Source organism: Ambystoma mexicanum, chromosome 1q (assembly GCF_040938575.1).
Source record: "Ambystoma mexicanum isolate Mex_15411 chromosome 1q, UKY_AmexF1_1, whole genome shotgun sequence".
Classification (NCBI taxonomy): domain Eukaryota; kingdom Metazoa; phylum Chordata; class Amphibia; order Caudata; family Ambystomatidae; genus Ambystoma; species Ambystoma mexicanum.
The window spans coordinates 34409875-34432977 of NC_090922.1; the positions used below are offsets into that span (position 1 = coordinate 34409875).

General features: G+C 46.3%; 1 protein-coding gene across 1 annotated transcript in view; it reads right to left on the reverse strand.

The window, feature by feature from the left end:
* Positions 1 to 22740, reverse strand: part of TMEM231 (transmembrane protein 231) — a 515430-nt gene extending 492690 nt beyond the window's left edge. Inside the window, exons 1-3 of the mRNA XM_069635458.1 lie at positions 22638 to 22740; positions 4386 to 4526; positions 4127 to 4293 (exon numbers count right to left, since the gene is read on the reverse strand). Coding sequence (XP_069491559.1) covers positions 4127 to 4293; positions 4386 to 4524 — 306 coding nt within the window. The 5' untranslated portion in view covers positions 4525 to 4526; positions 22638 to 22740. The remainder of the gene's footprint in view (positions 1 to 4126; positions 4294 to 4385; positions 4527 to 22637) is intronic.
* Between the last annotated feature and the right edge of the window lie 363 nt (positions 22741 to 23103).

Below are 23103 nucleotides of genomic sequence, written 5' to 3' on the forward strand. Positions count from 1 at the left end.
TCTTGGCAATTAAGGCCACTAGTCTTCAAGGATAACATCCTTTAATCTGTACAAAGATGAGGATGGGGGGGGCAGAAGACTCTGCCCCCCCAGGCCAGCTTTCTGTCTTCCATGGCTGGCTCCTACAGACTAGTGTCAAGGAGGAGACTTATATACTGTTCAACTTGGTTACTGGATACTCGCATAGCTCATCCAAAACTGTTCTTCCTTAAAAGGGGACGCTGCAGCCATCCTTCTTGCATGGCCAGGTTACCATTTAGGACATACCTACTTAGCATAATTCTGCATGGGCGAGAATGTAACTCCTGTTTGGCATCATTTTCTATACTATAAACATTTATATATAAACACACCTTCCCGCCATACTCTCAAAACTTCACTCAATATTCGTATATTTTATCTGGTCCAGTAATTCCCCTAAAAAACCTTGTTTCCATAGTACTCTGTATGTTGTGCATTGAATCTTTAGTCTCCTTTTAGAATAAACAGGCTTTTGACAGACAGCCAACAGCTGCTGAGTTACCTCGTGCTCTCTGCCAGCCTTAGCCTCAGTGACGCAATGCCTGTAGTCTATTTTTAGTACAGGCTGCATTCACCGTGCTTTGAGAAAATCCAACTACAATATAACAGTTTTACAAATATATTCAGCTAAATATTTATTTTCACCTTATATTTAAATCCCAACTATCTTCATTTAGTGACCCTCCTCCACCCTTGACTCTTGTAGTGCTTAGAAAACCAGTTAACAGAAGTCCTCCCTAATTCTAAAGTGCTTGGGAAGCTTGGGAATGAGGAAAAGCACTAGCTCTTTCCCAACAATACATTAATGTATTCATTAATTCATGTAACCATTAATTATAGTGATGCGCTAAGTGGCTTGATCATATCATACATGCATGCAAACATGCTTAAATATGTAGTTTTGATCAGGCAGGTACATTAACCCCATACACATACATATAGTCTTGAGCTATAATGAGCAGGCCGTGGATTCAAATAAACATATTGCTTAAAGCAAAGACAAAACAACCAATGACATTGGGTCAGATCCTTGAACAAAAGCACATTTCGGCCTTAGCTAAAAGCTGTGGAAATAATTTAGCCAGAAGCTATGAGGCAAGAAGCTAAGGGGAGGAACCACCCATATTGTTTACATACATCATACAAATAAAGGGAGGATTTTCCAAGGTATCCAGGTTAGAGTCAGAAGCAAGAGTTGTGCCCACACAATGACAGCATTTTATGGTAAGGGGAATTTCCAAGCCAGATACCCTATACATATGCTGCAAGCCCACACACCAGAGGTGGCTGTGGCTGTTGGTGCTGCGGAAGATATGCCACGGGGTATTAGGCTCTAACCTACATCTTAAAGTCTTTTAATATGCAACAGGTTAATAGCTTGACTGACAGTGTGCGATTCTGTACTTTGGACCTGTGTTTTGTGCTTTGCTTTGAATATGGTCATTTATTGAAATGCACAGGATTGCTTTATTGATTTAGAATACAGCTTCATTCCATACTGCTCTTCACTCACGAACGCACACGTTTGCTGCGGCTCGCGTTTACAAGACTCGAGTCATTCCGGTCTTCCACTGGCCATTTCAGCCCGATTTTCATGTCCATTTGAAACCTTAAATTACCTACCCGCTGGGAACTCAGCTCTCTTACCAAGCTACATGTTGTGAGAATTTTTCAACTTACATCCATGAAAGTTTTCCGTCAGAATTCTTCAAAGTCAGCCGCATGGCTAGCACCCAGGTTCCAGTCCAGTGTAAGGTCAGTTCTTGACCAAAAATATGAGTTTACCAGAGCCCTTTTTAATTTGTTTGCCCTTTAGTATCTTATCATTGGAACATTTGATTGTATTATACACTGCACTCAAACATCACATATGGTGTGTTAACCAAAAATTCCCCTTCATCTTTCACAGGGGATCTCATACCTTGGCTCCATGAAGAAGGCTGTGACCCACTGTTTAGCCGAAACGTCCAGGGACCCTTCCACCTTCTGTTGTTAGCTCCCTCCTCCCCCTTTACAATCTTGGGTTCGATTTATGTCAGGGACGTCGATCCACTTTGGTCACCCTCTAGCCTGGCTTTTGTCAGACCTATCCAAGGTCCTGTGTTCAGAGCAATAATTGTTTATGTTGTTTCTATCCGTTTGAGGTAAATGTGCATCTTACCTGGTGTTGATATTAGGTGAATTATGAGAAGAACAAGTAATGTACTAAATACAAGAAAAATCTGCATGTACATGTGTCTTTCTCAAAGAATGTCAGTATACGGCATATTCATGTATCCATTCACTCAGGTTCTGTTTTATGCATGCCGCAAAAGTCTCCATGCATCATGTTTTTGATTATGCGGAACAATTGTATCAATGTATAAATGCAATTTCTGCCTTTCATATTGGAATTGACAATCCATTTTTTTTTCCTTTTTAAAAAAAGTGATTCAATGACTGAGGAGAGAAAATAAAAACTACTCTCAGGTTTAATTTAATTTAATTTACACGAGTGCATGTGTATTATTACTCCATTGTTTGTACACCTATCCTTTGGATAAGCATAAATAAGGCTACAATAGAGGATCAGATACACCTCAAATTTCTTTTGTATATAATTAAATTGCAATTAGCTTTGACTCCATAGACAGGACTCTTCCTCTTGTTTGCTTTCTACTGATAGCCCTTTTGTCCTGTGCTATTGTTTTGGGCTTTCCCTCCCATTTTTCTCTGTAGAGATAATTTAGCCAGAAGCTATGAGGCAAGAAGTTAAGGGGAGGAACCACCCATTTGTTTACTTACATCATACAAATAAAGGGAGGATTTTCCAAGGTGTCCAGGTTAGAGTCAGAAGCAAGAGTTTTGCCCACACAATGACAGCATTTTATGGTAAGGGGAATTTCCAAGCCAGATACCCTATACATATGCTGCAAGCCCACACACCAGAGCTGGCTGTGGCTGTTGGTGCTGCGGAAGATATGCCACAGGGTATTAGGCTCTAACCTACATCTTAAAGTCTTTTAATATGCAACAGGTTAATAGCTTGACTGACAGTGTGCGATTCTGTACTTTGGACCTGTGTTTTGTGCTTTGCTTTGAATATGGTCATTTATTGAAATGCACAGGATTGCTTTATTGATTTAGAATAGGTTTGAGTGCCTATAAACTGCATTGCTTAAGAGACAGACTTTAGAAGTGTGAATTGCCTTTAGGAATGTGATGACACTTTATACAATATTGCTCCAGACTATATTGCTTTAGTGAATGTAGTACGATTTTGACTTTAGAAGTATTGTGCCTTTTTGTAGAGAGAAAAGGGTAAGGCTGGACAGCGCTTTGTATTGGAGTGGTGAAGTAAGCCCCAAGAGGAGAGCATTGATGTTAATAGATTTCCTTAAAGAAAAGTGATTTGAATGTGTTTGAATGTATGATTAACTAGTAAGATGTCTTGAGGGATGTTGAAGATGACAACTGTTTTTCAGTTTGAAGAAATGAGGATTTATGATTGTAAAAACAACTCTTATTTTATACAACGTTGGTCATTCTTGACTCTCAAAGGTTGGTACAGTGAAGCGCTTATCAACATCATTGCAACAAGTGTTAGAATGTGCATCTCTCCAAGGCCTTTCTGTTTTGCGTCTCTCCATCTTAAAGCACCACGAGAATTGACGTGGGAGAGTTGCAGAGTTTGTGAGTAAACTGTCCGGTCTGAGGGTTGTATATTTGGAATATTGTTGCGACAGTGAGCTAGGAAGAGAAACACTTTGAGGCCTGCGTACTATCTTGTCATTGAAGCAAGAGCACAATATTGGCTCCAATTTGGTCTCGGGGAGACGTCCTCCGTGGCCAGTCTAGTGGTTGATAGCTTAATAGCATGTTCATAAAATAGGTATTGTCTCTGATCTATTGTTCTCTAGATATAACATGGTCCCTTTCCATATATATCGCTCAATAAGCACACCAGTGATGCCAGAGTGTCAGGCACGTCTTCTTCCAATCCAGTCCCTCAAATGTGTTGTACATAAATTCATATGCAGATATCAAAGGTTTAAATAAATGAAAATAATAAGTTCAATAGTGTGCCATTAGAGCACACTTTTGTTTAAAAAAAATAAAAACTTACCGACACAAGTGGTATTCTCAGGTTATCACCCTGTAAACTGTTGAATGCTGGAAAGGTGCTCCAAGCAATGTAACTTCCAGAAGTGCTGGTCACAGCCATCAATAAAAGCTCATAATTAAAGTTGACATTTGGTTGCTCCTCGTATGTGCTACGTTTCAGCCAAAACCCTAAAATGGATTAGAGAACCTTAATAAACCCCCAAAGGGCAGTGAGTTAGAGGGGGGAGAAAAAAAAACAAGCGCAATAAAAAGTCACTCACCGTGGCTTCTGTATGCTACTAGCAAAGGAGGGATGTAAGTCAGAGCCAATGCCATAAGCAGGAAGATGGTGGCCATTGAGCAGACACTGGTCCTGTATTTCACCAGCACTGGGTGAGAGTACACTTCATAAAGAGCCATGCCTAAGGAAAAAAAGAAATCCACTTTTGGATTATACTTCGATTACTTGCGCCCTATTTTAATGTTTGATATTGATTTGGACATTATGTGTTTTTTTTTTTTTTACTTAGAACCCAGCTACACGACTGGAAGGTGTCTGACCAAGAAAAGAGGAGACAAGTAATAGGGGCATTGCAAGGACCCGCACTACAGACAGTACAGTCCCTTACAGCCCCGAGTCCTGATACGACTTCCATGCAAGTGATGGACGCACTGGAAGGGGCGTTTGGCACAACCGAACCAGGGGAGGACTTAATGATGAGGTTTCATGCAACCTCTCTGAAGCTGAGAGAGAAATTGTCTGATTACCTGGTGAGGATTGAGCACATTCTGCGCCTGGCACACCGTCTGGTTTGCATTCTCATGACCATAACAATACCAAACTTATTATCTTCTGATAGCTCTCAACCAGACGCTAACTCTGCACTTACTTGCCCTAATCCTAATCTCATTTATTCATTGACTACCAATACTTCTACTGCCATTGACCTGGGCCTCTGGAACGCCAGGTCTCTATGTAACAAAACAACTGCAGTACTGAACTTTTTCTTAAGACTACGTTTTCACTTTTTATGTATTACTGAAACTTGGATTCTATCTCATAACACTACTGTTGTTGCTTCCCTTACTTCTTCTCTGTCCTCTTTTGCTCATGTGCCCAGAGCCAGCAGTCGCGGTGGGGGCATTGGCATACTTTACTGTTCTTCCTACTCTTCTATTCCTTTGCCTGTCCCTATACCATTTTTCCTACTCTTCTATTCCTTCGCCTGTCCCCATACCAGTCTATTCTTCCTTTGAATTTATCTATAAAATCTTTACCACTCTACATTCTATTTCTTTTCTTATCATCTATTGTCCCCCTGGCCCACTTGGTTCCTTTTATGATGATATTGATCTTCTGTTCCACATCTTGCCTAGTCCAACTCCTCTTGTACTTCTAGGTGACTTCAATCTTCATTTATCTTCTACTCACTCAGCTTTTCCGTTTCCATCTATTCTCGATTGCCACATGCTCTCACCTCTTCCTACTCCTTATACTCACATCTCTGGTCCTTCACTAGATCTAATCTTTCTCTCCACTTTTACTGCTTCCTCTGTATGTGCTTTACCCGTTTACTTATATGCTCACCACTTACTTTCTGTATCTCTTCTGTCCTCAATTCCTCAGATCTCCTTTCCTACTCGCAAAAATATTTTTTTGCCATGATCTGCACAGTTTCAACTCTTCAGTCTTTCATGATATCTGTACTACTATTCTTCCCCCTTAATGAACTTCTCTTCTCTCAGTGCTGATGATGCAGCATCTGTTCTCTCATCATCTCTCTCCTCTAGTCTCGACCAACTCTATCCTCGGTCTGCTTTTCAGCCCACTCGTAAACTCTCTCAACCTTGGCTTTCCTCTCACCTCTGTGCTATGCAATGTCTCCTCCGCTGTCTGGAAAGGCGTTGGTTAAAAAAGAAAATCTTTATCTAATCACTCTACCTACTTCTCGTACTACGATAACTGCCTCACTTCTGCCAAGCATGCTTATTTCTCAGATCTTCTTCATACCCAATCTGCCCATCCTACGCGTCTCTTTCAAACTTTAACACAGCTTCTTTCTCCTCCTCCTCCTGATTACTCCATTAATTCTACCCTGTCTGCATCAGACTTCACTCACTTTTTCTCTTCTGAAGTTCACTCTCTGCGTCAAGATATTCTAAATTCTCCCCCCTCAACTGTGGTACCCTCATCCCCTCCTACTCCATCGGCTTTGATCTCTAGCTCCGCACCAGTTTCTGACTCTGATATGCTACTTCTGCTAGCTAAAGCTCATCCCACTGCAACTCCTACTGATCCTAGTCCATCTGCACTTATTCCTTAGGTTTACCCTCTTCTTATACCATGTATTGTCTCCTTCTTCAACACCTGTCTTTCTACCTCTGTTTTCCCTACAGCCTTTAAGCATGCAACTATCATCCCCATTTTGAAAAAACTGACAGCAAATTCTCTGATTGTCTCCAACTTCTGTCCCATCTCCCTCCTAACCTATCTTTCAAAACTCTTAGAGCACCTTGTTTACTCTCAGATTTCATCCTTTATTACTGATCTATCCCTCCTTCCTCGCTTCCAGTCCGGTTTTCTTCCTCGTCACTCTACTGAGACTGCTCTAATCTGTGTACTCAATTTTCTTATTACAGCTCTCTATTCTAAACACTCCTCTTTTCCTATTCTTCTTGACTTATCTGCAGCTTTTGATACTGTTGATCATTCTTTGCTCTTAGAATCTCTCTCTTCCTTCAGTCTCATGGGTTCTGTTCTTTCCTGGTTTTCAGACCTCCGTCTCCTGGGCTGGCCAGATCTCTCCACCTCTTTCCCTTGAGCACGGAGTTCCCCAAGGATCAGTCTTGGGTCCTTTAATGTCATGATCCGCCAACCTTGGAAACTGTGGTGGAAATGGAAGAAGGGCTAACAGCTAGCAGAAGCAAATGCAGCATTCTAGTTTTCCCTACACACCTTGCGACGTGTACAAGTATGCGTCAGTCAGAGGCATCGGTGCATTGCAACCCTTCGTCTTCTTTGGGTTTACACGCTGTGTTACTTTCCGCCTACTGCAGTAAGTGGCATCTCTTTCCCTGTTATACCCTCTTTGGCTCTTTCTCCCGTCTGCCTGCCTGATCTGCTTTTCCTTCTCGTGGCTCTCTCTCCCTTTGCCGGCGTTCGGACGGCACCTTCTCTCTTGGTCTTCCTTTTCTCTGCGTTCCTTTCCAGCAAAACCTGCATCTGTATAAGCTCCACTCCACTCACGGAGCTCCTCAGCTTTGATAACCAAGAAGGAGATATTACGGGCAATCGGATTCTCACAGTGCCTTCTGGGAGTTGTGGTCTGCTCCATCTCTACTTCAATCAAACACCCTACCTCAGTACCTGCAACATTACCAACCTTCCCAGGGTTTTCCAGCTATGCTTTTCCCTGGCCGTGGGGTGGGCTCCCTTGAAGTCCCACTGCTGAGCATATAGCTGATAGGCAAGGTGGCCTCCAGCAGGGCACGTCCTAAAATCCACAACACAAAGCCTGACATTGCATGGAGAGAAAGAAGAGCGATATTGTCCGAAGACTCGTCTGACGACGCTCACACAGGTGAGGAGGAGGAGGAGGCGGGTCATAGGGGCATTGATCAGGCTTGTTCTTTACCGGTTTCTGAGATTTACTCTTCTCCCTCTACACCTCTCAAGTTGCAGATATAATCTCCTCCTTTGGTCTCTCCCATCACTTCTATGCTGACGACAGTCAACTCTTTCTATGCTTCTCGTCCTTCACTCCTGAAATCCATCATACCCTTACAGCCTGTCTTTCTGCTATCAAAGCTTGGATGGCATCTCATTTCCTCACTTTAAACGCAGGGAAGACCAAGGTTCTTTTGTTCCCCGCCAACACTATGCCTCCTCATCCACCACCAACCTTTGTATCCTTTCCTCCCTCTAATCTTCTATTTCTACCACAGCCCACAACCTTGGCCTCTACTTTGACTTCAATCTTACTTTTGCTCAGCACATTACTCTCACTTGTCATTCTTGCCGTTTTCACCTTCATAAAATTCGTAAAGGTCGTCCTTTCCTCACTTTTCAAGTCATTAAACTTCTCATTCCTTCTTTAATCTTTTCACGTCTCTTCTATTGCTCCACCACTCTTTATGGCCTCCCCTGTTCTCGTCTTGCTCCCTTGAAATCAATCTATAATTCTTCAGTTCATCTACTCTGTCTTCTCTCCTATCGAGAATCTATCTCCTCTTCTCTGGCCTCACCTGGCTGGTTACCCTGTCACTCTCAACTGAAATTTCATTTTCTCTGCTTAGTTTTTAAATCTCTCTATCTGCTTGAACCTGACTATCTCGCTGTACTCTTATCCTTCTATTCTCCATCTTGTTCCCTTCGCTCTTCTTCTCTCTTTAGACCGAGTGTCCTTCGTCCTCCATGTGCTCAGTCCCGGTTCCAATCTTTTCAGCGTCTCGCTCCTTTACACTGGAATGCTCTCCCACTCTCCATCCGCTCTATTACTGACTATTCGCTCTTTTGTCTTTCTCTAAAAATTCATCTTCTTCATTGCCCCCGATTGCCTGCTACCAGTAAGAATTGATATTCTGATGTATTTATCATTATTTGTGTACTGTACCCTGTAATAATGTGAAGCGCTTTGGCTTAATGCACTATATAAAATACAATAAAATAAATACAAATAAAATAGGAGGAGTAGAGACTTCCCGATTGAACAGGTGTCGTCTAAAGCAAATACTTAGAGGGGCCAAAGAAGCCGTCATACCCATTCTGCAACTGAGACTGCGAGAGAAACTGGACACCTCCATCCTATGAAGAGCTACTAAGGCCTTGGAAGAAGAAACAGGCAATATTGATGTCCAGATCCACCCAGTTCAAGGCGGGATCCCAGCACCTACCAATGCAATTTCTCAGCAGAAGCAGATTGAGAAGCTGCAACAACTAGTCAGGAAATTACAAACCCAGTTGCTGATCAGGGTAAGCCCAACTGCAACTCAACGTCGAGGCAGAGAAGCTTTCCCTTCATCTCGAGAAAGAGAGTATCAGGTATTTCGATGAGCACAAGAGCCTCAAGAGTATTTCCCCCAATCCTCTGCACCGTTATCACCATGGAGATTTTGCCATCGCTGCAGGGATGACAGCCACTCAACTCGACTATGTTACCAAGACCCAGATTATGCCGAAATAGCTGCTCGCTTTAATGCACTGAAACCCACTTCAGCCCGGGCAATGTCGGGAAACGCACACGAGGTTGTAGCGCAGAGCAGCTAGAACCTAGACTACAGGAGTAAGCTCCACTACAGCTAACCCCCGCAACGCAATAAGGACACTGAATTCTGGACTACACACTGCCAAGTATCAAATTAAGGCTCAGGAGGGTCCCACGGCTGAACATCTCCGTCTAAGTCCATGAGCTCTGCAACACCAAGAATGTGCTACCAACGAACTGTAACAGATTACTGACTCAAGCCCGTCTCTCCCGAGGCATTCCAGCTGGCCTCATTGGGCCCACCATGACCATCCCTGTTGATCTTGAAGGGTGAAGGACTACAGCATTACTGGACAGTGGCTCCCAAGTCACCATAGTGTATGAGCCCTACTATTGGCAACAGATAGCCCATCTACCCTTAGAGCCGTTGGAGGGACTAAATCTGTTGGGAGTAGAAGATGCTGCCTGCCGGTATCTGGTGTATACCTTTGTGAAGATCCATTTAAATCAGGAAGTGGCCACAGTGAACACCACCTTGACAACCCTAGCATTGGTGTGCACCACGAAAAAACCCAGAACCCGCAGGTACCCAATGTCATGGGCACCGACGCCGCCCTGTCCGGTATGCTAGCCAAGATAATTATGGAGATGGCAGGTACACAGTTTGCACAATCTTTGACGATGCACCCGGCTTGCCAACAGGCCTACCTCAAGAAAAGCATGGAGATGGCGGAGCAACCTGACGGGCCTGTGGGAGATGAGACCACCACGGTCAAGCTGACATACCAATCGGCTAGATGGTGATGGTGCCTGGCCATGTGCGCCTCCAAGGACCAAACCGTTACAGGAGATTGGTGATGGAGGCTCCTGAAGGTGAAGAACTGTCTGGAGGTCTGATGGTCCACCGCACTCTGATCAGTGACACTGGCCAAGGAGTGAAGCACATTACAGTCCCCATCATTAATATTACAGACAAAACAGTGCACCCACCCAGAGGTCTGACAATTGCACAGTTTCAACTTGCTAACACAGTGGCCCACGCCGCAGGTACCAGAAGCAAATATCCTCCCTTGGATTAACTTTGGGAGTCACCATTGTCAGAACATGAAAAAGATCATCTACGAGACCAGCTGTCCATGCGGGCAGATGTGTTTTCAACCAGTGACTTGGACTTGGGCGAAGCTAGGGGAGTAAAGCATCACATCCGTCTAAGCAATGTCACCCCTTTTCGAGAAAGGTCACGGAGGCTGGCGCCTGCTGATATAGGGGACGTTCGGCGTCATCTTGAAGAACTGCTGCAGGCAGGCATCATCCAGGAATCGAGAAGCCCTTCTGCCTCCCCCATTGTGGTGGCATAAAAGAAGAACAATGATGTTTCGGCTGTGCATCGATTACCAGCGGTTAAACAGCAGAACGGTGCCCAATCAATACATCCCCCGCACCAAGTAGACAAAGCTCTCGACTGTCTGGTTGGAAGCAAATGGTTCTCAGTCTTAGACCTACGGAGTGCATACTATTAGATCACCAGTTTACCAAAAGACAAGTAGAAGACGGTCTTCATCTGCCCCTTGGGGTTTTACCAGTCCCCTCGTATGCCACGGGGGATATCGGGAGTGCCAGCCAGGTTTCTACGCTTGATGGAAAGAACTGTGGGGACATGAACTTACTTGAGGTGCTGGTGTACCTGGACGATGTGATCGTGTTTGGGAGGACCTTGGAAGAACATCACCAAAGGTTACTGAAGGTTTTGGATCGTCTCCAGCAGCAGGGACTGAAGGTGCCCTTGTAAAAGTGCCAGTTATGCCGCACCAGTGTAAAGTATATTGGCCATGTTGTGTCAGCCGAAGGAGTGTGGGTGGACCCCACCAAGATGGAAGCTCTCCGAATTTGGCCCTGTCCACAGAATCTGCGAGAGATGAGAAGTTTCCTGGGGTTCTGCAATTATTACTGAAGGTTTGTGGCAGGTTTCGCCAACATAGCCTGACCAATCACTGAGTTACTAAGGGGTACTCAGCCCCACAGAAGTCTTCCCCTAGCGGGGGAACTCCCTCCAAGACCATGTACCATCCCAAAGAGAACTTTGGTCTGCGATGGAGTGAGGAGTGTGAGCCAGCCTTTGGTCGTCTAAAAAAAAGTCTTATGGAAGCGCATGTCCTGGAGTATGCTGATCCACACCTGCCTTATATCCTATATGTCGATGCCAGCTTTAATGGGTTGGGTGCGGTACTCTACCAAGAAAAGCAGGGAACCATCAGACCTGTAGCTTTCGCACGCTGTCGGTTGAGCCCCTCCGAGATGAACTACCCCCTCACAAGCTGGAATTCTTGGCTCTGAAGTGGACAGTGGCTAAAGAATTGCATGACTATCTTTACCGAGCTACTTTCACAGTGAGGACGGAACAACAATTCACTGACATACATCCTCAGGTCCGCCAAGTTGGATGCTACTGGTCTAAAAGGATGACTTTAGAGACCATCCTGGGGTCATCTGATGATCATCGAACGACACTAGAAGTCATTCCCACATCATCAGACATCATCGCACTGTTAAAGTCATCAGCAAATATCTCAGAATGGTGGGTGATGATTTGGGGATGTGCTTAGGATGACTTAATGAATATGCTAACATCATCCCTATTTTCGAAAACTCTTTGTTTCTGATGCTTTAAGGATGACTTGCTGATCACTTCAAGAAATTGCACGTTTGTTCCTGATGATTGGGGGATGACTTACTGATTAATTCAGAACATCATAGTTTGTAAAATGATATGCGGACCAATAGAGATTGTCATTCCGCTTTTGCTTAGTTGCACTTATGCTGAATGACCCCCGCACCGTAGCGAGGGTAAAGCTTGAGAGGGGGCGTGGCTAGGAAGCCATGTAGAAGGACGTGTCCGACCTGGGCTCTGGCTGATCCGAACAATATCCTTCGCAATCCGTGCTAAATTGGTATTATTCATCCCATAAAACATATGCCCGTGCAGGGGAAGCAGCAGGGCATACTCTGAGAAGATAAAACGTGGACAGCCAGCGTCAAGAAGGTAACCAGAGCCTGCTTTGTAACGTGGGTGTCCGCGATACATGAAGGGGAAAATTGCCGCCGCCTGACCCGCCGACGAACAAAGGAGGGACTGGCCTGTGTGAGGACTGCACCGGGGGAGCACGAGGGAGCCGGGCACCTGGAGCAGGGGCTTGTGGCTGGTCCTGCAGTACGGCTGGTTAATCCCGTAGCGGGGAAGACAGCGAGAGCCTGCGATAGCTGTGCGAGGTCTGCCTGCAGTGAGGGGCGCTTCGTGAGGACTGAAGAAGCCGGGCCTGTAATGGCGGAGACAATGTTGCACTGTAAGAGACGCGCACTGGGAGGAGAGGCCGCCAAGAAGAACGAGGAGCGACCGCTACATATGTATCCAGGGCACCCCATCGCGGCACACGGAACAGAGCACCGCAGCTTGGATCTTTGCCTTCAGGCAGCTGGGAGCGTGCAGGTCTATAAGACCTGATCGAAATGTGGATCTGTTTCACACGCACGGAGAGGAATCAAGCCCTATGGGCAAGCCAAAGCAGCGCTGGAGCACTCGGGTTCAAGTAAAGCGCCCACACTAAACAGTTAAACACTGCTGACAGCCCCTTGGGATCACGCAAAGTTGTTATATGGGCAGGGGGGGAAGGAGACACGCCCTAGCCTAAACAGTAAGCTAACAGGGGAGTACAGAGAAGTACGCCGGGCGCTGAGCTACTCAACGATTACCAAGGCGCAGGAGGCAAAGGGACTTGGCAGGAAGCAAGGTCGCACACGTTGGGCCAGTGCTCGCATGCAGATAGACCCAAAGGCACTGGAGTGTGTGCCCGTGGGCCTGGCCTAGCAGAGGCCTGGACTGGCGGCCAAAGTGAACCGGCTTGCACTAGATCAATACATGGGAGGACACAGCCCACTCCAGGGGCAGACCGGGCTGTAAAAGGGATCTTCTAATACTGCTTGCTAGGGCCTGAGCACCAGAAGCAGTCTAGCCCAGCGGAAGCCAGAAATCACACGCTGCCGGGATTGTGTGCACAGCCTTCATACACCAAGATGTCCACCAAACTGCCCAGAGCGAAGGGCAAGCAGCCCACGCTGGATGAATATACTAGAACATCACCAGGGCCAGAAGGGGCCAGGAGCAAAGATAAAGCCCCCTCCGGGAGCACAGACACTTGGGGCAGAGACCAGGAGATCCTTGCTACGATCGCCGACCTAAAAGTGGCTTGGGAAACCAAACTGGGACTGGCCATGAATGAGCTGAAGGCGGCACTAGAGCTCAAAGTCGCGTCAGTACAAGAGGAGGTGAACCTCCTCAGGCAAGATGGCAGAGGGCTGGCTGAATGCACAGGTGTCCTAGAGAAAGAGGTGGCCCCGAACAAAGCGGCATGCGCAGCCCACAAATCCGAACTTCATGCTTTAGTAGGAGTGGGCAACCTGGAAAGTAGGGCGGAAGAGGCGGAGGAACGGGCCCAAAGAAATAATATACGCGTCGTTGGACCTCCTGAAGGAGCTGAGGGACCTAACCCTAAGGAATATGTCGAATCAATGCTGCTGCAGCAGATAACCGGGAAGTGTTGTCCCAGGGGTTTGCAGTGGAAAGGGCGCACAGGGCCCTGATGAGGAAGCCACCCCCGGGAACCTCCCCAGACCGGTGATAGCCAAGATCTTGAACTACAGTGACCGAGAGAGAATCCTAGAGCATTTCCGGAAGGGCGGAACGATACGAAGGGCGTCGGCAAACATAACGGCATACCCGGACTACACCTTGCAGGTGCAACGGCAACGCATGAACTTTGGGGCTGTGAAAAGAAGGCTGCCTGAAGCAGGCCACAAATACATGCTGCTCTACCAGGCGAAACTGAAAGTGATCCATAAGAGCAGGACATTGTTTTTTGAAACTCCTGCAGATGCCATGGAATAGCTAGACATGCAAAGCTGCCCCCAAGAATCGGGCATCCAGAAAGAAGATGGTGCAGATAAGTAACATGGTACTGCAGCACTTATGAGTTACTTGAATATAGTAAGGGATATAGCCTGATGGAGGCATGTCATTAGGGCAACACATATACATATGATCCTCGAGCACGAGGAACCTAGCTAATGAAGTAGGAGCCTAACAGAACCAGTCCTCATACCCCCACATTGAATAGATTAGTAGGGTCACTGGTAGACCGGTGACACCCTGCCGGGTCCTGCTCTCGGCATTCCGAAGCTGGACCAAACGCAGGGGAGCCTGAGATCCAGGGAAGGAGCTGGCCACTTGTTGGGGCTGGGTAGGGTGGAGGGAGGGAAGGGGTTGTGGGCAGTGTTGGTAGCAGGGCAGGGGGGAGAGGGGGTTAGTTGGGGAGTTTTTGCTGGGAGTGGGAGGTGAACGAGACCAATCTTGTGTCAAATCAGGTGGGAGGGGGAAAATGGGATGGGAGGCGGAACGACCCACAGATGGCGTCGGGTAGACTTAGAGTGGTGACCTGGAACATGAGGGGCCTTAATAGCTATTTGAAGCGGAATAAAGTAATGATGTACCTAAGACGGCTAAAGATTGACATAATACTATTACAGGAAACCCACCTCACTAGAGAGAAGCTGGAGGTGGTCCAGAGAAAGTGGAGAGGGTGTGAGAATCATACATTTGTATGCCCCTAACCAAGACACAGCGGCCTATTTTAGGACCCTGTATGGCAAAATTGGCCCCTTGTTGGGCGGTGCGCTTTTATGGGGAGGGGACTTTAACTGTACATTAAACCCCAAAATGGACAGATCAGATGGTAAACCAGACAGACCCACTCTGGCCGCAAAGGCATTATAGGCCCTACTGAGAGACTTGGGACTCGAAGATGTCTGGAGACAGAAACACCCAGCAGATAGGCAGTACTCGCACTATGTGGCCCCATATAACCTGCATACAAGACTGGATTACTTTTTCGCCGCTTCGGAGCTGGTAGGCCAGATGACGGGTGTGGAATACAGGGCCAGAGTGCTCTCTGACCACTCCCCCTTGGTTCTGGAGTTGCGACACTAACCCCCTAGAGCGAGAATCCTGACATGGAAGCTCAGAGCTGAGGCCCTGCAGGACTCGGGATTCCGGAAGGACTTGAGGGAGGCGATCACTGAGTATTTTGACAGCAACGCAGGTAGTGTTCAATCGGTGGGAACCTTGTGGGAGGCATTCAAAATAGTAATACGGGGTGTGGCAGCAAGCACTGGCATAGACTATGCAAGCTGAGTTACAAGAAATATGTCGAAAAGCAACACGTGAGTGGAGGCAAGCCGGGCAGGCTGTTGGCCTGGTTATACAAAAATGAAACACCACGGCTAGCGATCAGAGAAATTAGAGGGGAGGAAGACCAGTGCTGGGACACCCACGAGGGAGTAAATGAGGGATTCCTTAGATATAATAAACGCCTTTATGAAGACGTAGGGGAGGGGACGGCTCAAAAGATCAAGGAAACACCAGAGGACATAGGCCTGCCCAAATTAGACGATCAAGAGCGAGAGGACCTGGACGCCCCAATCACGTTACAAGAATTGGAGGTAGTGGTTCAGCACCTGCCCATGTGCAAAGCCTTGGGGTCGGACAGGCTCCCCAGCGAATTCTATAAAAGTTACAAACAAGAGATGTTCCCCCCACTACTGGACATGCTTACCGAGGCGTTTGAGCACAGCAGGTTGCCAGAGACCCTACAGGAGGCGGTGGTCATCCTGCTCTTAAAACCGGGTAAGCCGAGTACAGACTGCGGGTCATATAGACCCCCATCGATGCTTAATCAGGACAGCCAAATCCTCACAGCAGCGTTAGCGAACAGGCTTAAGCGAGTCATAAGCAAATTGATACACCCCGATCAAAGAGGATATCTTCCTTGCAGGAACATAACTGACAACCTTAGGAGACTCCACCACATCATTGACCAAACTGAGAAGGTCCCAGGCAAAATGGTAATAGTCCCGCTGGATGCCGTGAAAGCTTTCGACTCAGTGAGATGGCCCTGGTTGATCGAGAGAATACGGGATGGGGCCGGGATACCTGAGGTGGGTTAAAATGCTATAGAGCTCCCCTATTGCCAGGGTCAAAATGGGCACTACAATCTCAGATAAATGGCAACTCAGCAGGGGCACCAGACAGGGCTGCCCCTGGTCGCCGATGCTGTATATCCTTACGTTGGAGGCACTGGCAATCTGTCTCAGACAACAATACGGGGAGATAGGGATCCAGACGCGGGGGTTTGCATCTTATATCAGTGTACGCAGATGATATCCTATTATATCTGCGCTTCCCAGAGGAGAACCTACAATATGTCCTGGAGGTGATGGAATGTTATGCCATCCACTCGGGCGTAGCAGTGAACCCCCAAAAATCTAGCATGTCCCTCTTGGGGAGATAGACGCACTCTGCGTAAGAATCTACCGGTCTTGCCAATACCTTGGCGGACCGAGACGTTCCGGTATCTAGGAATCAATAAATATCATTCAACTGAGCAGGAACACAAATACAACACAGTAAAAGCAGTGGACAGTATTAAGAATAGTATGGGGTTTTAGTCCAGACTGCCCTTGGCCATGATGGGTAGAGCAGCTTTGATTAAGATGGTAGTCCTGCCCAGACTGTTACATTGTTTTGTAAATATTCTGTATGTAATCCCCAAACGCTTTTTTGTTCAACTCCACAGCTTGTGAGGGGTTTCTTATGGCACAACTCAAGGAAGAGGGTGGCCCTGTGGAAACTGCAGAACTCGTGTGACAGGGGGGGTATAAACCTGCCGAACTTTGAATTATATTACTTGGCGGGACAGCTGCAATATGTGGCCAGGTGGTTGTCTGAAGAGGAGACGGCCGAGAACAGGCTGTTGCGTAGGGACCCCGCCCCTTTCTTCCTTAGAGAGCTAGTGTGGCTGCCGAAACCAAAGATGCTAGGAATGGCGAGGCTGCTGGTGCTAGGCTGGGAAATGTGGCAAAGGGCATGGCGAATGATGGGAAACCCAACCCCATTCTCAGTGCAGGCACCGCTAGTGACGCTATGCAGGGAGGACCCCCAAATGATAAAAGGGATCCGCAGATACTGGGAAATGGTGGGCCAGGCAACCCTCAGGGATGTATGGCAGGATGGGGTGGCACTGGACTTTCAGAGGCTAGTGGAGGACACTGGGGTGCATAAAGGCCAACACATTACTTATACTAGGATTATTAGAAGGGTGTGAGAATGTTGGCCTGAGACAGTGCTCACGGAACAACCTAATGCAACCATAGAGACGATGTATGACATCTCGGAGGGTGGACACAAAATATCCTGTCTATATGAGCTACTGGGGACTAGGGTGGGGAAGGAGCCACTCCAACTGAGGCGAGACTGGGAGGAGGAGGTGGGAGAATCCATGTCGGATGGGCAATGGGTCAGAGCCCAAAGGTATCATAAGAAGGTGTCCCGAAACACAAGGCTGCAGCAGATAGAATTGTATGTCACTCATAGGGCATAAATGACCCCTGGTAAAATCGCTAAGTTTGGAGGCCCGATAGCACAGAAAAGCCCATGGTGTGGGGAGGAGGAGTGGGGATGCTGCACATGTTTTGGGCTTGCCCAGAGGTGGGGAGGTTTTGGATAGAGCTGAAGACACGCCTTGTGGAAAAGGGAATTACTTTGGAGGTGGAGTCAGCTTGGGCATGCATTCTGGGGATTTTCACCAGACCACGTAACTTGAAACACATCAGTAAGAAAAAAGACCTGGCTTATATTCTGGCCAAATGGAGAATTGCAATGGGCTGGAAGGCGGGCCAACGGCCTAGAATTGAGATGTGGCGGGCGGACCTTATGAAATAGGCAGAAGCAGAAACAGCCGCTTGGTATGAAGCAGTCAGCAGGGGTGGGGGGGAGGTGGGACCCCTGATGGCACAGAGACAATTGGTGACCTCCATTATAGGGCCTTCCCAGGCTGACCATAGCAAGGATGATGCGGAAGAGACAACTGAAGTAGCCACGCCTAGAGATGAGTAAAACAGCGACATGTAAGCAGGGGCTCGAGTTAAAGGGACGGGGGGGGGGAACCAAAATGTTTAATTAGTAATATAATGATGTGAAACGCAAATGTGGAGGTCCTTAATGTTTGGAGTTTTTGTTGATAAAATAATAAAATAATTAAAAAAAAATAAAAATAAACAAGCTTGAGACTATGTTGGGCCAAAGTGGAAGCCAGAGGCCTAAACATAACATGCCCCCCCTGGGTGACAATCCTTTGCCATCCCAGTCAAAATCAGGCACCCAGCACCCTCACAATCCCCAATGTGGCATGGGTAAAGTTTGAGACTATGTTGGACCAAAGTGAAAGAAAGAGGCCTAAACATAGCATGCACCCCCTGGGTGAGAATCCTTTGCCATCCCAGTCAAAAGCAGGAACCCAGCACCCTCACAATCAAATTTTCATGCTGACTTGTTAGGTAAGAATTGGTGTTGTCCCACGGTGTGAGACTACACAACACTTATCTGCTTGGTATTAGGTAACCCACCTTTTGGTTTAGGTCTGTACTACACAGGTTGGTAGTGTGACTGAGCAGCCAGGCCTATCTCAAGAGGGATAAATGTGAGCTGTACAAATGAAATCCGTAAATACAGGTAGCAAAGTAACACTTACACTCAAGGTTCCAGTTATAAATAAATAGTTCTTTATTTAATTAACATCAATTTTTAAATAAGCGTTCTTAAGAAAGGTAATTCATGTTACAATGTAAATATACTTTTAAATTACTTTTCAGAATCAGAGCAAGTTAGTTAGTGGATAATCTTTGGATATGCTTCTTACAGAATTCCTACACTTTGGGGCGACTTCGATCACAACAGTAATGGCATTTATATATCACACTAGATATACTTTGCAGATTCTGAGATTGCAGAAAGTAAAGGTTTAAGGAAGGAAAAAGGTTAAACAGGTTCTCAGTAGGTGGTCAGTCATAATCTCGAATTTACAAATCTCGAAAAAAAAAGGTAAAAAAAAGGCTGAAAAAAAAATGTCGCATCTTTTTTTTCTATATTTTTTTTGGGCTCTAGTATATATAAATAAAATAGGTAAAAACAAAACAAAAAATTAAAAAGGGGGGTTTTTCGAAAAAAAAACGTCATTAAAAATAATTCGACATTTTTTTTCAGCCTTTTTTTTCGACCTTTTTTTTTCGAGATTTGTAAATTCGAGATTGTGACTATAAACCTCTCAGTATATGTGAGGACAATAAAATCTTCCAATGGAATCTAGACAAGCCTTTCCCAGCAGTAACAGTCTAAAACAAGTTACCACCTATGATGGAACAAGTCCTATGAGGGACCAACAATATCAAAGTCAATGGGCTAGAAGAGTCTGCAGGGAGCCAGGACAGTCAAAGTCAATTTGAAACAGTCTATGAAGCTGAGCCACTTCTTAGAATCAAGAGTCTTGCACAAAGTTAGAGAGCTTGTTAGAAAATCACTTGTACGGTCACAGGCTGTGAAAACAGAGTAAAATCAACTACAAAAGTAAGCAACTGCAATTCCCATTTGAGAAAAGCATCCCAAGTCTAAACAGTACCTCTGGTTTGAAGAAGAGTGGTCCAGCTGGCTTCTGTCCTGCTACAGCGATGCAGACCCCGTGTTCCTGAACCTCAGTCGTGGGTACAAGAGGGAAGACATCTGTAGGGCTCCTGGGGCAGTACTTGGGAGGTCATCGGCAGCTACGGGCTCTTTTCGGTTCAGCTGCACTTTGCGGTTTCAGCGCTTAGAAAACAGCACCGTCGCGGATCTCGGATACCGGTTGGGCTTCCTTCACTCCCTGGGTCCTGCACTCTGGTGAGGGGGACTCGAGCTCTGGTCGTCCTGCTTCTGGAGGGTCCTTAGGAGACTCCTGGAGCTTCTAGCTGGAATTTAGATGTTTCACTCCACTACGGATTACTCAACCCCTGGCACTCAGTTTTTGCCGTAATGAAGAAGAAGTACAGCCAGACAGGGAAGATGGTCCAGTGGAGTTGGTCTCTGGGTTGGTTGGTCCCACTAACCCAAGGGGAGAAGTTGTCCATTCCAGAGCTTCTCTGTCGAATTGAAAAAGGAATTTCAGCACATCAGCAGGGCTTCACCAGGCAATTCAAAGGTTCAGGAGGATGCAGCAAGCTTTGTTCACGGTTTCTTCGTCTGGTGTTTCTCCCAGCGGTCGACTCGGCCTCTAGTCCCAAAACCCTCGCCTTTTAAGCAGGTTTCTCCCATTCTTGCGAAGCCTAGGCTGTCAATCACACAGCAGGGTGACTGTCCTGAAAGGACAACCAGCCAGCCAATCAGGACTGGCTGCATTCAGGCATTCCTAGAGACAAAGGACAGGGGAGTTTCAGGACCCTCCCTCACATCCTGTCCTTCCAGACACACTGGAGCCAGAGGCGGTCTTCAGGGCTGAAGCCCACAAAGAGCTCCAATCTGTTTCGACACACAGAGTAAAACCCAAGAAAGACCTCACAAACAGAAAATGGCAAAAAAGAAGACGGGACATTTTGATAAAATGGTCACCCATGGGTGCTATACTGCAGCTGAGAGTTCAGCCTGCGGTAGAAAAGCACAATGGTAAGACAAATTAAACCACTGCCACCAGTCATTTAAAGTAAGGAGGGTAACATAAAATGTGTATATGAGAATGTATGATAAGGGGCTACTAGGTAACCCCCAAGCACTCCACATAAGATGGTGTGTGTTGGACCCACAAAGAGAAAAGGTAAGTAAAGTCAATTTCACTTTACTATTCTTGGGAACAGTAGTTCACACAAGAAAAGGATATTTTAAACCTTATGAGAAATCTAAAGGATTTCTCAGTGACATCCCACTGAAGGTGTTGTGTGTCACCATACAAAAAGTAGATGCCTATGGAGTTTTTCAGACTCCCAAAACAGTGAAAGCACATAATCCAATTCAGGTCAAAACACATGAGGGAGTGGGAAAAAGGTCTCACTCGCTCCAGGGTTAAAATTAAAAAGTCCTACAGTCCAGCAAAAGAGCTGGGGACCTCTAAGGTTGCAGGCAATTAGCACAGAAATGAGAATTCTCCCTAACATGACTGCACCAATATATATGCCAGCATGCACATACACCCCTTCACACAGTTTTCATATTTGCTTTGCGCAAAATCCAATAATCAACAACCATAACCAAAAGTACCTCCAGGATAAAAGAAAAACACATAGGATCTAAAAAAGAAAGAAGCAATAAACAAACAGAACCACAGAGGTCCATGAACTGAGGTCTCAACTACCCACAACCTACCAAACACAAGCAACAACAAATCACAAATGGCAAAGACTAAACCCAAAACACCAATTGAAAGAGGACGCCCACTAAGGAACACAACCCACACATCATGCCTCGCCAGAAAAAAGGCAGAAAAGATAGCAGAAATAAAAAGAAATCCCAAACCACTCGGGAAGGCACCGACCAGCATGATCCCACAACCCCAAAAACCTCGACAAACATCTGAGGTGGCCCAAAGTGACATACAAATAACAGAGCAAAGACAGAGTGCAATGCTCCCTAACTGTCCTCACGGGGTGTGGGTCAAAATACATCGCTTCTGATGATGTCATCAGAGGTCAAAGGTCGCATTATGTCACTTCCACTACTCCTGGCATTTTGGAGAAAATGTCCAGAAGAGGTCTGAATGATGCGAAACAATATCAGGGAGAAGAGGATGGGTCAGGGCTCGCCCTCATCAGACCTGCCTACGCACTATGTCCAAAAACAAGGGCAAGGACATGCAAGCTGCCCCCAAGTCTGTGAAGAAACCACAGGAGGGCAATCTGCAGAGACTGTGGTGCAGAGACAGAGAGGATTTGGGGGTGCTAGCTACTCTCCCCACGGCAATCGCACCCCACACTCAGGGATATTTCGCCCTCAAGGGGCCGGGTCAATTGCACACCGGGCAGCTGCTTCGCCCAGGTCGAGAAACAGACCTGATTATTATATATGTAGCCACTTACACCAGAGAAGTGTCTGTCTAGTAGCTGCACAGCAGTTACTGCGTCTGCGAGCAATCCCGTGCCAGACCTATATCGTAAATGAGCTTCGGAGCAGCTACTGTGTCTAAGATACCAACAACAGGCTGCCCCATGTAATATCAAAGCCAGATGTTTAGAAAATCACGTACACAATGTTTAATTTCAACATGTGACAAGTAAAATACAAAGAATTACAGCTTCAACGTGCGTTTCCAGAGGTTGCAAAAGGGCGACTCTTAACAATATAACAAAGGGGTGAGAACGTTTCAGTTAATGGCTGCTAAAAGAAATGCATATAAAATTCACTACAAGAGATGGATCGCATGCACTCACCTGATGCTGCCTGGAATCAGGACATGAGCGAAAGTAAAGGGTAGTGTTTAGTTCCCACCAGAGAAACGGGCCATAGCAACGCTCCGCCTCCACTTCATCACGTGGGCTGCTCTGCATCACGTGGGCTTCAACGTTCCCTTCGTCATCTTTTTTACACAAGCGCGAAGGCAAGTCTTTGCAATTGCACGAGCGGGCAGGCAAGAGCAGGACAGAGCCGGGCGACAAGGCGTTGCAGGAGCGGAAGATTCCTCCTTTGCAAAGCACATTTCGTATAGTTGATTGTTATTTGGTGCTTGAATTTGGTTTATGATAAGTCTTAAAGTTATCTCATTTGATTGTTACTTTAATGCAGGCCGGCACTATTGGGAAGGGGGTATTTCTGTGTATTTTGGGGGTTTGTAATGTGCATCAGGGGTGGGATTTACTTATAGTACAGGGAGATTCAGTTTAGTTTTTTTTCGTTATT